General features: G+C 40.8%; 1 protein-coding gene across 2 annotated transcripts; it reads left to right on the top strand.

The window, feature by feature from the left end:
• The first annotated feature begins 517 nt into the window (after positions 1-517).
• Positions 518-16,230, top strand: OGFRL1 (opioid growth factor receptor like 1). Of its 2 annotated transcripts, none has more exons than XM_027745582.2 (7): positions 518-875; positions 2,317-2,403; positions 2,938-3,016; positions 6,611-6,689; positions 6,780-6,846; positions 6,989-7,134; positions 9,123-16,230. In XM_027745582.2, exons 1-7 carry the CDS (start codon positions 627-629, stop codon positions 9,877-9,879), a joined length of 1,464 nt encoding a protein of 487 aa, XP_027601383.1. In that variant the 5' UTR covers positions 518-626; the 3' UTR covers positions 9,880-16,230. The 2 variants fall into 2 exon arrangements, with proteins under 2 accessions (XP_027601383.1, XP_027601382.1); XM_027745581.2 differs by having other exon boundaries at positions 519-875; positions 2,935-3,016.
• Positions 16,231-16,433: the final 203 nt, after the last annotated feature.

Genomic DNA, 16,433 nt, shown 5'->3' with positions numbered 1-16,433 from the left:
CCCCAAACTCTCAGGAGCACCTGAAATTGGCTGGTTACCACAGTATTGCCTCCCCTCCAATTCCTGCCCTCTGTGGCACGTGTATGTTTCTTGACGTCCACCTCACCGCAACCCTTCCCGTGTCCACTGGACAGCCGGTGCTCGCACACTGCAGGTAACACGACTGCTTCTATCACCGAACAAGCACCTCTTCCCCCCCCCCCCCCCCCCCCCCCCCCCCCACTGCTCTGGGGCAGCCGCCATCCCCGCTCTTCTCGATGAACACCCGCACTCACTTGCTTTCCTCACAACCCTCAAGGGACACCGCGAAGAGAACTCCCCGCAGGGCGCACCTCCCGGAGAGAGACTCCCGCGCTCTCTCCGGGCGCGGGTGTCCCGGGGCCGGGGCGACGCTGGGTGGTCCCGCCCGTCCCGCGATGCCCGGCGCTGCCCGGCACCCGCCGCCAGGGCTGGGCGCGCGTGTCTCCTGTGGAAATCCCGGCGCCTCCAGCTCCGCCCCGCGCGTGTCCGTGGGCTGGGGCCGGGCGGGGGAGCAGCCCCGGCCGCCGCCGCCCCGCCCCGCCATGCCGCAGCCGTAGGCAGCCCGCGGCCGCTCCCAGCCCTCGGCCTCCGCGGCCTCCGGGCCGATGGGCAGCCTGCTGAGCGGGGTCAGCTTCAAGGAGCCCACCACGGTGGAGGACTGCGACTCCACCTGGGAGACCGACTCGGAGCCCGAGGCGGCGGAGCCGCGGCGGCAGGAGGGGGTGTGCGCCGCCGCGGGAGGCGGGGAAGAGCCGGCCGAGCCGCCCGCCGCCGACTGCCGGCCCCGGGAGCCCCCGCCGCCCCCGCCGGAGGACGGGGAGCAGGCAGAGCCGGACGCCGCCGGCCCCGAGCAGGTACCGTCAGCGCCGGGCGCGCCCCCGCCCCGCCTGCCCGGGGCCCTGCGGCCGGAACGGGGGGCGGCGGGGCCGGGCGGAGCCAAGCCGAGCCCCCGGGCCGGGCAGCCCCGGTACCGAGCCCCGGGGCCGGAGAACGGGCGGGGCTGGGCCGGGCCGGGCCGAGCCCCGGGCCGGGCAACCCCGGTCTTCCCCGCCCTGCGGCACTGGCGATCCCCGGGACCTGCCCATCGCACGGAGCGGCTGGGGATAGATAACCCAGCTGTGCATCTCCAGTAGGGATGCGCCCGTTTTTATCCCCACCGTCATTACTGGGAGAAAATTGAGGCCTTGAAGTCGTTGTCACTCCCGCTGCTGCTGTTTTCCAGGGAAGGTTCTGACTTAAATGTTGTATGTAACTTGGCCTCTTAATTAAACTGGACACAAATCTGAGTATTGGATCGTATGTGGCAGTGGATTTGTGACTCCTTGGAGGATGTGAGGAATTTTTAGAGCAAGTTTCTGTTCTGTAGGGAGCTTTGGAAATGCCGACGCTAAAGAAATAAAGTGTTCCTTTGACAGTAATTTTATGCGACTTACAACTCAATGCAGGGTGGACCAGCTGGGTCGGTTTTTGTAGCTTGCTAGATGTATAGTGTTTATATTTGGTTCAGAAATGTGCAAAATTAAATAAGCATAAGCATCTTTCCTTTTCTGCTTGATACCTGGTAATACTACTGCTAAATAACTGAGTGTCAAAGGGTGTTGCTTGTTCGAGCAAGCTTACTTTGCCTGAAGGTAGGTCAAAGCTGGTCTTTCGAAAGGAAGAATGGAAAAAGATGTTTGTTTGTCATTAATGTGGAATTGATAAGCCATGGAACGGGCAACAGTAAAGGCAAATGCCCAGTGCAGCCAAAGGGAAATTCCCCTTTTAGGCTTGACTTTAACCTATTGCATGTGTATTGCAAGGAGTGGAATTAATTTTTTTCGGTGACTCTTCATTTCTTCCACAGGGTGCAGTAATAGCGAGTAAGTCTATGTACACATGACAAATAGTGTGATTTCCTGTTCAAAACTAGTAGTGTCTCTGCATGTTCAGTTACTTATTTAATCTTGTACTAGCACTTGCTAGGTTACTTTGAAGTCTTGCATTTGGAAATTACAGTCAACCTGTTGATTTAAGTCTGATTCAGCCTTGTTGGAAGGATATTTCATAGTCTTGCTTTTGTATTTTGTATTAAATTTTTTAATTTAGGTTTAAAGTGTGTGGTGTTTACACTTTAAAGTGTAAAGTATTGAGTAGGGAGATTTTCAGTGTTTGACCAAACAGACGGCAAATACATGCACTTGTGTTTGTTTACATTGCTGAAATCCATCATGAAAAGTAATTATTTTAATATTACACAAATTCACTATTTAGTGTATTTGTGTATGATGGTTATCTGCTTTCTGACTATTTCAGAATGGTGATGGAACTGAGCTGACAGCCAAGCCAAAGAGAAGCTTCTACGCAGCAAGAGATTTATACAAGTACCGACACCAGTACCCAGTAAGAATATTTTAGGGGTTTAAATTGCCTCTTTAGTAGAAGGCAGCATATAACCCAAACATTCCTAAACCTTTGTGTTGCCTAATAAATATAAGAAATGGGAATCAAAAAGCTGGTACAGAGGCCCAGCGTATGCTGGTGGGACAGGAGCAAAACTGTGCAATGTCTTTTCATCCTGCGCATAAGCGCAAACACATAAGATGTGTAAGCATGGGAACAACGGTAGGAGCCCAGGAAAAGGCTTGTGCCTTGAATGTTAAAGAGGGTAGATTATAGAAGTTTGGATGACTTATTATTTGTCTCTCAAGTTCCTTGAGACTGAAGTGAAGGCGCTGCTATGCTTGCTGCTGCCTCAGTAGGAGAAGGTACCAGCCAGAAAGAACTTGCTGATCCTTAATCTCAGTCTTTAAGTGTATGAGTAAAACTCTGAAATTTTTTTGTCCTTAAATTATTCAAAGAGCACAATATCGCTTTCTGGATAGTCTTGATAGATTTTTGTAGGCTAATAATGTCCTATTTCCTTTCTTTTAGCAGAATTTTAAAGATCTTCGATATCAAAATGACTTGTGCAATCTCCGGTTTTACAAAAATAAAATCCCATTTAAACCTGACGGTGAGTAATCTGCAACAATAACACTGATAGCAAAAGAATGCTCACTAATGATAGTAGCAAGCTGAAACAGTCGTGATAATTGTGGCACTGACAAATTCAAGGTGTATAGTAATATATTGTACAACATGAAGCTCCCATGTTGGAGTAGCACATTCGTAACACGAGTGGGTTATGCTTAAAACAAAGATAGCTTTCAGTGTAGGGAGGTGGTGCTTTTCTTAGACGTTTTCAGCATGATGTAGTACAGGGCGTTGTTTGTACCACCATTTTTACAGTAGTGGCACTACCTTTTATTAAACAAAGATAAAGCTGTTCCACTATATTGCACAGATTGTTGCTACTTGAGTAGGAGTGGCAGGGACCTGAGTGTTATCCTTAGAGCTGTGTAAGGGGAAAAGAATGTGTTTTAGTCTTGTGTGAGATTATGGCAATAACAATAATAAAGTCATTTTTCCGTGTCCCTAGTTGTTCCCGTAGTGGAGCGGGAACCTGATATGCAGCATTCTGTACAAACACAGGACAATCTGAAAGATGACAAACCCCGCTCTAGAGAGTTTGCAGTCGATGTGTGAGAGACAAGAGGGTAGGAGGCAGATGGGGAAGCAGGAGGAGGCAATAAAGCAGCCTTGGTTAGTATGATAGACAGGAGTCTCGGCACATGAGAGTTTAGCCATTAGCAAAAAAAGACAAATTGAAGGCCAAAAATAAGCTTTTCAGAGTTATAGAAGAATGATGAGCAAGTTACTTTGAAGGTGTTTGCAGAAAGATCCTCTCAGTGTGAGAGCAGCTTGGTAGGAAATAGCGAAGTGCATGTTGGAGTACAGAAGGAGTGAGATGTGTAGGCTGCCTCTGAGGCAGGATCCTGTCAGAAGCAGGATCAGTCTCATAGCAACAAATGGGTTGTGATAAGGTAGTAAGGGACAGGTCACAAAGGCTTTGGAAGTGAAGGTGTATAGTGTTTTTTTTTTGAAGTTACAGAACAGGGCTTTGCAATGGAAAAATGCCCAGCAGAAAAAAAGAGGCAGTATATAAAAAGATGCAGTCTAGAAACATGATCTTACCAGCAGCATTCAGGGTAGATGTAAGCATGACAAGAAGGCACTTTTTAAGATCAGGAAAAAGGATATTGAGATGCAAAATGTCAGTGTTCTGATAGGAAGCAGGATGGAAAGGAATGTTATATGGCAGGATGTAAAGATGTACGTATAGGAAGGTTGAAGATGAGAGCTGTTTATAGACAAGATAGTCATAATATCCTCAGCAGGTAAGAAAACAAGTCAGGTTGTGAAAGAAAGATAAGACCTTTGCTTTAACCAGCTTGAGCTTTATCTAGATACCCATAGGCAGATGCTGTGTTTTTAGCTCGCCTGGAAGAAGAGAGAGGTCTGTGAATTGCCAGTAAAGTAACAAATTCAGAAAATAATACACAGAGAACAGATACTGAAAGAAAGAGAAGGACAGTGAGGTCTGTGTGAACCTGAGGACCGTGTGGGTCTGAAAGTAAAAGCCAGAAAAGGTTGTGGGGGAGGAGTCCTCTAAAGTGCAAAAGGAAGGAGAAATTCAAGAGGATTAGCCAAAAGAAGAGAGAGTCATGAAAGCTACAGGACTCTTGTCCTAAAATTTATAAAGAATAACGTTTATTTTAATATTTTAGGAGAAAACCACAATTAAGAGTGTCAAAGGTAGCTGATAAACCATGGAGGCTGAATCCTTGGTGCCTGTGAGCTCTGGTTATGTAGTTTGTATTGAGAATGGGAAAGAGTAGCCACCACCTTGACTTGAGTCTGTGGATCTGTGAGAGCGTTCAAAGGGAGTCTTAGCTACCATGTAAGGCACTGAAATACTGGGGAATGTTGTTTAAAAAAATACAGTTCTAGTGCAGTACTAGATTTGAACTTTAGTTCCATGGCCTACAGATTTAACGTGTTGTTCTGACTCAGAGCTGGCCTGTTTGTCTCTGCGCTGGAATTGAGCAGCAAGTTTTCCAGTAGAATCATAGAATGCTAAAGGGTCCCAATTTCCCCTGCCATGGCTAAGGACACCTCCCACTAGACCAGGTTGCTCAAGGCCTTATCCAACCTGGCCTTGAACACTGCCAAGGCTGGGGCATCTACAGCCTCCCTGGGCAACCCCTTCCAGTGTCTCACCACCCTCACAGTTAAGAATATCTTTCTAATATCTAACCTAAATTTCCCCTCTTTCAGTTTGCACCTGTTATTCCTTGTACTATCACTACAGTTCCTGATGAAAAGTCCCTCTCCTGCTTCTCTGTAGACCTCTAGATACTGGAAGGTTGTTATGAGATCTCCATGCAACCTTCTCTTCTCTGGGCTGAACAGCCCCAACTTTCTCAGCCTGTGTTTGTAGGAGAGGTGCTCCGTGCTCCAGTCCTCTTATAAGCTTCATGACCCTCCTCTGGATTTGCTCCAACAGTTCCATGTCCTTCTTATACTGCAGGCACCAGAACTATTTCAATGCTTGAAATATAGGTTGGATACAGTGTGTTGATGGTGGAAGGTCCTCTTTCCAAGGTTCTTTCCAGTCTTGCTTGCACTGGAAACCCCATGTTCTTAGCCGCCCCTTTGACTGGCTGCTTTCTTGGTTTCTTGAGGAAAAGTATCCAATGAGTTCTCCTTTGTCATTGAGACCTAATTTGAAGTTTTCACTGCAGGGAAGAGACATCTCAAATGTATAATAGGAGACTATCTATGTGAGACTTTGGGCTTTTCAGGCTGCTTCTGTGCTGTTTGACTTGGGAAGAGGCCGTGTGGCTGTGCTAAAACTGTTGTTGGTTTCAGAATAGAAACAGAGCAACACAGTGCTCATTCATGGAAAGATATTGTACAGGTTTGGGAACAAGGAGCATCCTGTTAAGTATTTTGTATATTTATGCAGTACCTGGAAAAGTGCCCTGGCCCATGACTGCATTTCATGAGCATGGTCTCTGTGTGACACTTGGCCACAGCTAATTGAGAAAGATTTCCCAATCATAATGTTATTTGCAGCTGGAGAGATTCCTGCTATGGGAGATTTCATAAGGAGTTGAGGCTTTGTTCTGCAAATGATAGATGCATGGATAGATAGATAGGTAGATGGATAGATGGATAGGTAGTTGGATAGGTAGATGGATGGATAGGTAGGTAGATGGATGGATAGGTAGGTAGATGAATGGAGAGGTAGACAGAGGGTTTTGTCAAGTAAAAGCAATGACGAGTGATTCACAAAGCAGTATTTATGGAAGTGATTTGTTAATTACCAGTGCAATAAGGGAAATAGGACATGAGAACTTTGGGGGAAGTACATTTTACAAAGGTTATTGTCACATACTTCTGCTTGTTAGTAACTCAGTATAAGTCAGTTGGTTTTCTTATATTGACATTTTATAAATAACTTATTTTTAATTACGTTTTAGTAACTAAATTAATTTTACATTAAAATGAATTTATTTATAGCTGTAGTAGATCTTACTTCACATAGTATTTGAAAGAGAATTAAAGTATGTATTCTATCATTATGTTAACATGGTACGTACTTTATGTAGCTGAGTGCTGTTTTTGATGGCTACCTAACAGTTTTCAAATTATTTTTATGCAGGGGTTTATATTGAAGAGGTCCTAAATAAATGGAAAGGAGATTATGAAAAACTGGAACATAACCACACTTACATACAGTGGTTGGTCTCTTATTACCTATTTCTGTTTTAAAGCATTAATTTGATTAAGTGTTCATATACAGAGCTATAATGTGCCTCTTCTTTTAACAGGCTTTTCCCACTGAGGGAACAAGGTCTGAACTTTTATGCTAAAGAATTAACTACATATGAAATTGAGGTAATACAAATTGAGCTGAATACAAACCATCACGTTAATTTTGGTATATAACTACTTTTTGTTATGTAGAGTTGTCTTACACAATGCAGAAGTACTTGCTTTAGTGCCACTTAGAATTTTGGACGTATTCTTTGTCTATTAGGAATTCAAGAAAACAAAAGAAGCAATTAGAAGATTCCTTTTGGCTTACAAAATGATGTTGGAGTTTTTTGGAATAAAACTAATTGATAAAACTGGAAATGTAGCACGAGCTGCTAACTGGCAAGAAAGATTTCAACATTTAAATGAGTAAGTAATGACATGCACTCCAGTTGCTAGAATTGCCATAGAATCTCTTTAGCCTTTTGTTTTCTAGAAGAAGATATGTTTTCCAAAGATTACCAGAAAAAAAGAGAAAAATAGTCAATGCCTTATTTGTGCCTGTATGTGTACATTCCTCCTTCACCTTTTTTGTGCTGCTCCCCCATTACCAGTTTGACTGACGTCACTGAATTCCCTGAAAATGCTACTTGAGGTGGTGCTGAAGGATATCCCAGCTACAAATTAATTTGTCCTGCCACTGAATGCATTTTCACCCAATTCCAAAGTGCTGCTTCTCAGCTGGAAGAAAATGAGTGGCTTATCTTTGTATTCACATTTCTTTTTGAGAAAGATCAAATTCTCCATACCTGTATGAAAGCTGAATACCAGGATTTTCCTTCCTCCTCCAAACACAAAATACTGTGTATTTAATACTTTTTAATTGCAGTGCTTATCTGGAGAGTTTTAGCCATGCTTTAATTCAAACTTTGGCTCAATGTTCAGCAAGTTGTATCTGTTGCTTTTGATTGGCATTTTGTGGAGCCTAAGTTTGTACTGAATTTTGTCCCATGTGGATTAACTGTATCAAAATCTCTTTTCAAATCTCGTGCTCACTTTCCTGATACGTCTCACCTTAGAGTTGCAGCTTGTTTTCTCACAGAATTTTGTTCTCCTGTCATACTGAAAGTTTATAGGTACAATTGCTGATGGATGATTCTGGGTGAATAATGGGAATAATTTGTTAATAATTTTACTTAAACATTGTATGAGCCAATATGGGTGTGGGCTCAGACTTGAGCCACAGATAAAACAGAGTTTCAGGAAGCCCAAATGTTACTCACTGCATGTTTTTAATCCTGTTCTTACTAGTGAGTAGCTACAGTTTTAAGTCAGGAATTGGGACTCTTTACCTAATTTTAGCCATCCAGAATTTAAACTCAGAAGTCTTACTGTTTACCAAGGTGTACTTTATGAGGGAAAGAGCTCTTCCCAAGCACTTCCAGAAGACAATTCATTTTATCTTAGACTTATCCCACTACAACACTGGGACTTACTCTCCAGAGGTGCCTGTTTTTCCCCCAGCATGAACTGTATCAGAAGTGCAGGTAGCTAGTCTGGACTGGAGACCCAGCTTTTAAATAGCTTGAGTGAAGTGCAATGAATCTTGTTCTGTAGCTACACTATAAATACACTACAAACCCTAAATTTTGTAAAGTTGACTGGGTTGTCTCCTCAGAAAGAGAACAGGATAGAATCATTAAGGTTGGAAAAGACCTCCATTGAGTCCAACCTTTGACTGAACACTACTATATCAACTAAACCATAGCACTAAGTGCCACATCTACTAATTTTTTGAACACATCAAGGGATGGTGAGTCCACCACTTCCCTGAGCAGCCCATTCCAATGCTTAACCACTCTTTCAGTGAAGAAGTGTTTCCTAATATCCAGCCTGAACCTGAACTTCCCCTTGGTTGGTGCAACTTGAGGCTGTTTCTTCTTGTCCTGTCACTGGTTGCCTGGGAGAAGAGGCCAACGCCCCACCTAGCCACAACCTCCTTTCGAGTAGTTGTAGGGAGTGATAAGGTCTCCTCTGAGCTGCCTTTCCTCTAGACTAAACAACCCCACTACCTTCAGCTGCTCCTCATAGGACTTACGTTCTAGATCCTTCACCAGCTTTGTTGCCCTTCTCATACAGCCTGCAGCAGAAGGAATCAAAATCAGTACATGGTTGATTTTGTTTTCTCCTAGCCTGCTCCCCCAGTGCGTTTTACAAACGCTGATTTTCACTCACAACATCCTGGCAAAGGAGGTGCTAGCAAGCTTCAGCAGCTGTGAGAATTTAAAGTACAGGAAGCTTGAAGTACACACCTGGAGTGATAAAAAGGACTGAGGAATTGCAGATCCAGTTCTGTGTTTGTAAAGCGTTTTTTTTCTGACTCAATAGATTTTTTTTTTTACCTATTTCTTCCAAAGGTCTCAACATAACTACTTGAGAATCACTCGAATTCTGAAAAGTCTTGGCGAACTTGGATATGAGAGTTTCAAATCTCCCTTGGTAAAATTTATTCTGCATGAAGCTCTGGTGGAAGATACCATTCCCAACATAAAGCAAAGTGCTCTAGAATATTTTGTGTATACTATTAGAGACCGAAGAGAAAGAAGGAAACTGCTGAGATTTGCCCAGCAACATTATACGCCCTCAGAGCATTTTATCTGGGGGCCTCCAAGAAAACAAAAGTCAGAGGGAAGCAAAACAAATAAAAAGCCAGCATCTCCAATTTCTATTCCCAATAGTCATATTTCTAAACATAAGAAACCCAAAGAGCCTAAGAATACATCAGCAAGTGGAAGCTCAGCTGGTAAAACAACTGAAGAAAAAAAGGTAGAACTCACAAAAAATGAGGAAGAAAATTATCAGGATGAACAAGAAATGAACTCTGATGCTGTTAGGCAGAACAGTGAAAAGAACAGTGACACTGATACCAGTCAGCTTTCAAAAGCAGAAGAAATTCATGATACTTCAGACAGAAAGGAGGATGCTTCTCATTCCAAAAAAGATAATGAAAATCTGAACAATGACTGTGGAAGTCACCCAGGCACTATAGAGAAAGATTTATGTAACACTGAGAATTCTTCAAATAACACATCAGCAGATCTACAAGATAACCTTGATAAGGATACGCTTTCAGGGGGGACCACCACAAAAACCAAGGATGAGCTCAAAGCATGAATCTGAGGTTAAAAATCATTATGTTTCATATTTAATGAAGCAAATAATTCATTGCTCCTTCATTTTGGTTGGAATTTCCATCTAGTTTAGTATAAAATGTTCATGAGACTACACTTGTTGCAAATTCATCAGATTAGACTTCTGTTACATTAACGAATTTTATTTTTTTCAACCTCAGTTTATCAGCAGTAAAGCAGGTGTGGCTCTTTAAAACAATTGTGCATATTGAAAGCTAAGAAGTTCATTATCTTTTCCAGACAGATTGCATAGAAAAGCTTATCTACTTTTTGCCATTAAATTCATCCAGTATTAAAAAAAAATGAAGTGTAACACTAAAAGCCTTGGAACATCAGAATTTTTAAATTAGTTTTAACATGCTTTAAGTCTTGATTTCTGTTTATGAGATTACTAGAAATTACTTCAAGAGCATAGTTTTTACCCTAGGGTCTATTTTTTTTAGGAAGTGTTTTCATGTTTAATGGCAGTATTTGCACAGCATCTTTTACCTTAGATTAGCATATTTGTTGGAGACACAATGATGGATATTATATGTCATGTCTTATACAGCTGGGTATCATTGTACATTGAATAAAATTTTAACTTACAGTGAAACTTTATCCTCAGCTTTTGGGTACAGGAGAAGTTGCACTTCAGACTTCTTTTAGTCCCTGTTAAGTTCTCCCTTCTCTTGGGTCATTTTTTACTACTAATCTGGGGGGAGGGATGTCTTTGATCACTCAGATTTGGTCTCATTTTGAAAGCTGTTGATCAGCTGTAATAAAACAACTCCCCCAGCTGGGTTCAGCACCTGGAAAGCCTCTAACAGCTGAAAAGCAAAGCAGTGTCTTCACCACAAAGCACTGCCTAATCAACAAAGCCATCAGAGAAAATGTCATCAGGCTTGTTAGGTTGGGTCTTACCTTAACTTGGATGTTTCTTGGCCAGTTTTGGGTAAGGTCTGAACAATGCTGAGTCCCCTGTTGCTGATCTGAGAGAAAAAGGCAGTCCTGATGCTTCCTTCCAGCTGTCTGTTTCCTCTTTTTGCTATCTTAAGTCTTTCACAGTTTAACGTTATTTCAGTCATCAGTGGAAACCTGAAGCAGGCCAGTCTTCTGGTCTGGCTGGAGCCCAGCAAGCAGGAATTTCTCAATGAAGATGTTTCTCAACTTTATTTTACTGAAGAACTGTCTGCTTTCTCTGAGTAGCTGCTTCTCGTTTCCTGCCATTCAGTCAAACAAGATAGTGCCCAGCAAATTAATTGTGCAGAATACTAATAAAAAAATAATGCAGGTGGAATTTACACTTCCTACAGTTCTAAAATATTCTAAAACTTCTGTATGTATTTTCTATTTAAAAGTCTATGTGTTACCCACTGCCTTTAATGTATTTCTGATGAAATGTTATGAGGCAGGAGGCTGACTGCAGTTTGAGTGTCAGAGTGCTACGGGACTTTATTCAGGTCTTATAACTCAAAATGGTGAAGTTTTCAGGGGTTTCGGAGCATAGACAAAAAGTCTTGTACTTTTCTGTTTTGCTAATGCCCATCATGGTGGTGCATCATCCATTGGTTTCCCTGGGTAGCATTGGTTCTTGGGATCAAATAGAGTGGCGGTTAGGGGTCTTGGTACTCATGGACAAAGATTAGGATCTTTCCATCCCAAAGAAGCAGGGAAGAGGGAAAATGTATCTCTCCTTCTGTGCTGACTTGTGAGGAAAAGAACTTACATACATGGGGTTTTTTTCTAAGGTTAACCCAGATCACTCCGGTAGGCATTAAGTCTGTCTGAGCAGAAATGCCTCAAAGAATTCCTCCTGCAGCCACCACCTCTTTAAAGCTGGAAGGATCCTGAGAAGGCTTTCACAATCCCCTGGACTTGAACTGGGATCCCCATGTTCATGTTCACCTCTGACCTTCAGAACAGAAGGGGGCAGGAAATAAAACTGTGATAAAACTGGTCTGCGTAGTTAAGGATGCTGCCCCCCCGCGTATGCACAGGGAGGACACTTCATGTTCCGACTGTGACTTTTTCAGTCTTGAGTGCCTAACCATGCAAACTTCATAGCATTGTTTTTACATAGTTATTTCTTGAATGGCATAGGGAAGATTTATACCCTGTGTATAAGGAACATAACTATTACATAAGTAGTTATAGACAGCCTTCAATTTATGGACTTGAGTATTAATGTTAAACACTTTACAGAAAATTAATAGTGTTCAGGGTAAATAAGGGATGCCGGGGGTGTTATTATATTTATACTGTAATTTGATTGAACATCAATGACCTCAGTAGATCTTGTATCTACTGAACAAAAAAAAGAGAAATCTTGCTCTGATCTAAAACAAAGTTCTCAAAATGTGCATCCAAAAGATTTCTCTGCAGTGCACTATTCCGTTATTGTGGCACAGCTCTCACCTATACATGCTTACTGGTTCACCATTCCTAATTAAGTACTTAAAATACTTTTAATCTGGCAGAGATGCCTGCATTAAGGGACCAGTGTATTTGAAAATGTAGTCAAGAACTTTGGTACTTACATCCTTATTAACTCTGCAGTTTTTAATTTATTTTTTTAAAATCCACAACTCAGTATGTTTCAGTTTTCATGAAAGAGTAGTGGCATATCAGTTGCCTACAAAGAACCATGAGGACTGTGCAAGTGAGGGATTTTTTGTGTCAGGTGGGCTCCTGCCCTCCTTAATCCTTGTTTTACAGTGGTATCAACTGAATTGCTTCTATGGGACACTTCAGCTTTAATTAACAAATTCTGCTCTATGTAAAATGTGATGGTTTACCATTCTTTTCATAGAGGAATTGTTTCTTCTGATTTTGCAAGTGTTGAAGGATTCATTGCAGGGCAATCGTACAGCATAGCATCCTCTTGAGATTTGTGAGGATGAGGTGGGTGCACTGTATGCATTTCTTTACAGAATCATGGCCTTAGCAACCATAGCACCCCATGCTTGAAGTTTTGAGTATTGGCTTTCAGGTTTACATTATGTGTTGAAATGATTGTATTGTTATAAGCACCAGTACTTAGTTATTTATTGATTACTTCAGGAACTGAGGGTGTGCAAAGAAAGTCGGGTCATTTGCTCATTGTTAAACTTCTTTTTCTCTTGCTATATGCTTAAGTATTCAGGGATTTCTGTGTCCTTACTACAGCAATGTGTTTTGGCCCAGTGTTTGCCTAGAATCTGACCTATTCATATATTAATTGAACAGAACCTCCCAATAAGTCCATCTGAGTAGCCTTTTGTGCTGTTAAATAGGAGTAGTGTGTATATGCACACACCTGTGAATATGATTCTAAGTATCATATGTGAGGGGATATGAATGTGCAACTTGAATAAATATTACTGACTACACAGATGCAATTGAAGGCGATCGTACAAATCACACAAAAATATTGCACTTTAAGATTAGTTACAACTCTGTGCCCTACTATCCCCGATGCAACTGTGCCTCAGTACCTGATACTGTGTTGGTGTAGAGACTGAAAGCTTGGGTACGTGAGATGTGCAGCACAGACCATTCAGATCAGAAGAGTTACTTGTGTGCACACATCTAGGAGCAGATCTGAGATCTTGGTGTTCGTATTGCTTGCATAAAATCCTGAAGGATGCTAAAAATATTTGCAGGAAGCCTTTGAGAGCTGTTCTGTGGCTTGGGCTAGCTCCTCAGTTTCCCGCTTTAAGATTGCAGCACTCTAATGTATTAGGTCTCTGTATAATCATAGTTAATATTTGATATAATCTAGTATAAGCCTCCTTGAATTATTCCAGGATAATTCTAATAATGTGCAGTTTCATATAGCTGTACTATAACCAGAAAGTTTACAGACCTTTAGAAGTTTTGTATATGTTGATGGATGATCCAATAAGGTAAGTCAAGGAACATTTACTGGATTTAAATGGAAAACAGCTTGTTTGTTTTTAAATAAAATTTATGTATATCTGTTTAATAGAGGGGAGGGGTTTTGCACCTTTTTTTTTTCTGACAGTTGTGACAGTACTCATCACAAGTTATAGTAAGTTACATATGTTTAAGTGAAAATGTAACTTTTATTACACCGTAGTTTTACAGGTAATGTATCATATTGAATTTCCTTGAAAAAAGCTGTATTTATTAATAAGATGCAAGTATGTGAAGTAAGGTTCGCCATTAAAAAATTGTGACAGTATCATGCAGATTGATGTTAGGATTGATATTGTCCTAGGAACTACCAGTATGGATCAGAACCAAAGATGTTTCTAGCCTTGTGTGCTGCCTCCAGCAATGGCCCAACAGATGGTGTGAAATAAAGAAAAGATAAGGTGACCCCGTTTTTCTCCAGAAATTTTTCTGGTTTTGAACTCATGGTTTCTTTCAGCCTCTGCAATCCCTTGTGTCTCTGAGTTTTATGTTTTAAAAATATTTTGTGTGGAGAAAGTGATTTCTTGTTTGTCTCAGATCTGTTTATTCAATAACTGCTACTGCATTTGAACACAGTACTAAAGGTACTGTAAGATGAACAGTAATCCACTTCAAGTCAGTTTTTAAATGCTGCGAGATATTCTAATGACAAAATACCTTCTTAGGCAGAAAATGTCCCATGTTTCTTCTGTCCTTAGGCAGAAGATGCCTGCTTAAACAGAAATTTGTCCTAAGTTGATGAAAATATTACCTTACTTGTCCCTTCTGAATAAATTTTTACAAATCTTTTTGTATGAAGTACTAAAAGTCATATTCCAACCGCGGAACAGGGTTGGGTTTTTTTTTTCCTTTTCAGTGTAAAAGCAAAATCTGTTAAAGGGAAAACCCATTTCTAGCCAGCAACTGACTGAGGTACCTCTGGATTTGGAGACACCAGCATCAGTGAGTCTAACATTGTGGTCATGTAGAACATTGAAGTACTGTCCAGGTTTGCTGAGAACCATACTCATTATTCCACATTTTGGTAATTGTTTTGATACGTGTCCCCAGATCCAACTGTAATAGAAGTAACTGCTAAAAAGGTAATTTTGATGGCCATCAAAGTCTGAAAATGGAAGATAGGTCAAAAAGGCCTAAGCATGGACAACCCCCCCTCCATTCACATGGTCAAAAACATATTAATGGATATTTAATGGAGTTCTCCAAGGGGAATGTAAATTGTGTTTCTGTAATATGTCTGTGCTCTGTATTGCCCATGAACTGTTTCTTTTCCTGAAAGCTGTGTTCCTTTTTCAGCCTGTGTTCTTAAGTATACTTACTTAAGACCATTGGAGAAAGCAAGAATTTTTTTTAAAGAATAGGTTTAGTATATGCCATATAGGTTTAATATATGCCATACCTAGTGGACTCCTAAAATGTAGTTCAAAAGTTATAGAGATCAATTTAATAGAGACCTCCTGTGGCTTTACACTTGTAATCACCTTTATTTTTGTTTACAAAAGCATTAAGCTGTTTGCTATAAAATAAAAAATTGCAAGAATTGGCAAATTGTTCTGAAAGAATTCTCTTCTTAGAAACTTGGCACCTTTTAATTTTACCATGTTTACAAGTTTAATGGCGTATTCATCACCTGAAGTTTATTGTGAAATATACTGAATGTACTTACTACTGTGGCTAACCATGTGAAAATTATTGTTTTGCAGTAAAAAAGGTTATGGCATTTATATTTTTGGGATCTGCTCAAGCATGTTTGCTAATCATTAGTTGCTTTTTTTTTCTGTGTTTTAACGTATTCCATGGTTGTTTGCCCTTTATGCGGTTTGCTTTTGACAACAGGTGATTAGGTGTAGTTTTGCACTGATAAAATTCGAAAATATTGTAGATTTCATTGTTCAAATGCATTCTAAGAAAGAAGTGCAGTAAAAAGAAAAAAGCCAAAGCCCAACAATTTTTACTTGCAAAATGGAACAGCTATATGTTAGTTTCTATGAATGGTCCTGCTCTCTTCTCTGTATTCCTTTGCAGTGTTTAATTACAGAATGCCGTGCATGTTTGGAAGTACCAATACCATATGTATGTGGTAGGAGTGGTAACCAGTTTCTGGATTTGTAATGCACTATAAAGATATATTTTATAATTCTGTAACTGTATGGCAGTGTTATGCCAAAAAAAATTGTATAAACATAAGAAGCAATAGTTTATGTTGCTTACTGCTGTATTTTAAATTGTTTGTAAAATGAAATACTTGGATTTCCTTTCAGGTAAATATATTTTTAATAACAGCAGCCAAAAACTCTGAACTAATAAAGCTTTTTCATTTAGCAGCATTGTTTTAGCAACATGTACAAATATCGTGTAGCTCAAATAATGTGTAATTGCTGTTCAGTGCTTGTTTGTATAGTCTTCTGTAAATATATTAACACTTAAAATTAGGGCATTAAAGGCTCTGGTCCTCCTTTTTTTGTTGTCAGTGGCAAAACGACCATGAATAGCAGAGGAACAAGGGATGGCCCAGAGTGAACTTTACTAAAAGCCCATGGTTTGGTTTTCAATTTAAGAAAATTATATAACATGAAAGCACTCAACATTAAAGGGTAAAATATCCACTGTGATCATGCAGGCATAAGCCCTCTGGAGCAG

Source organism: Pipra filicauda, unplaced genomic scaffold (genome assembly GCF_003945595.2).
Source record: "Pipra filicauda isolate LSUMZ 115617 unplaced genomic scaffold, ASM394559v2 scaffold365_size864120_pilon, whole genome shotgun sequence".
Lineage (NCBI taxonomy): Eukaryota > Metazoa > Chordata > Aves > Passeriformes > Pipridae > Pipra > Pipra filicauda.
This window is presented reverse-complemented; position numbering and strand designations above follow the sequence as displayed.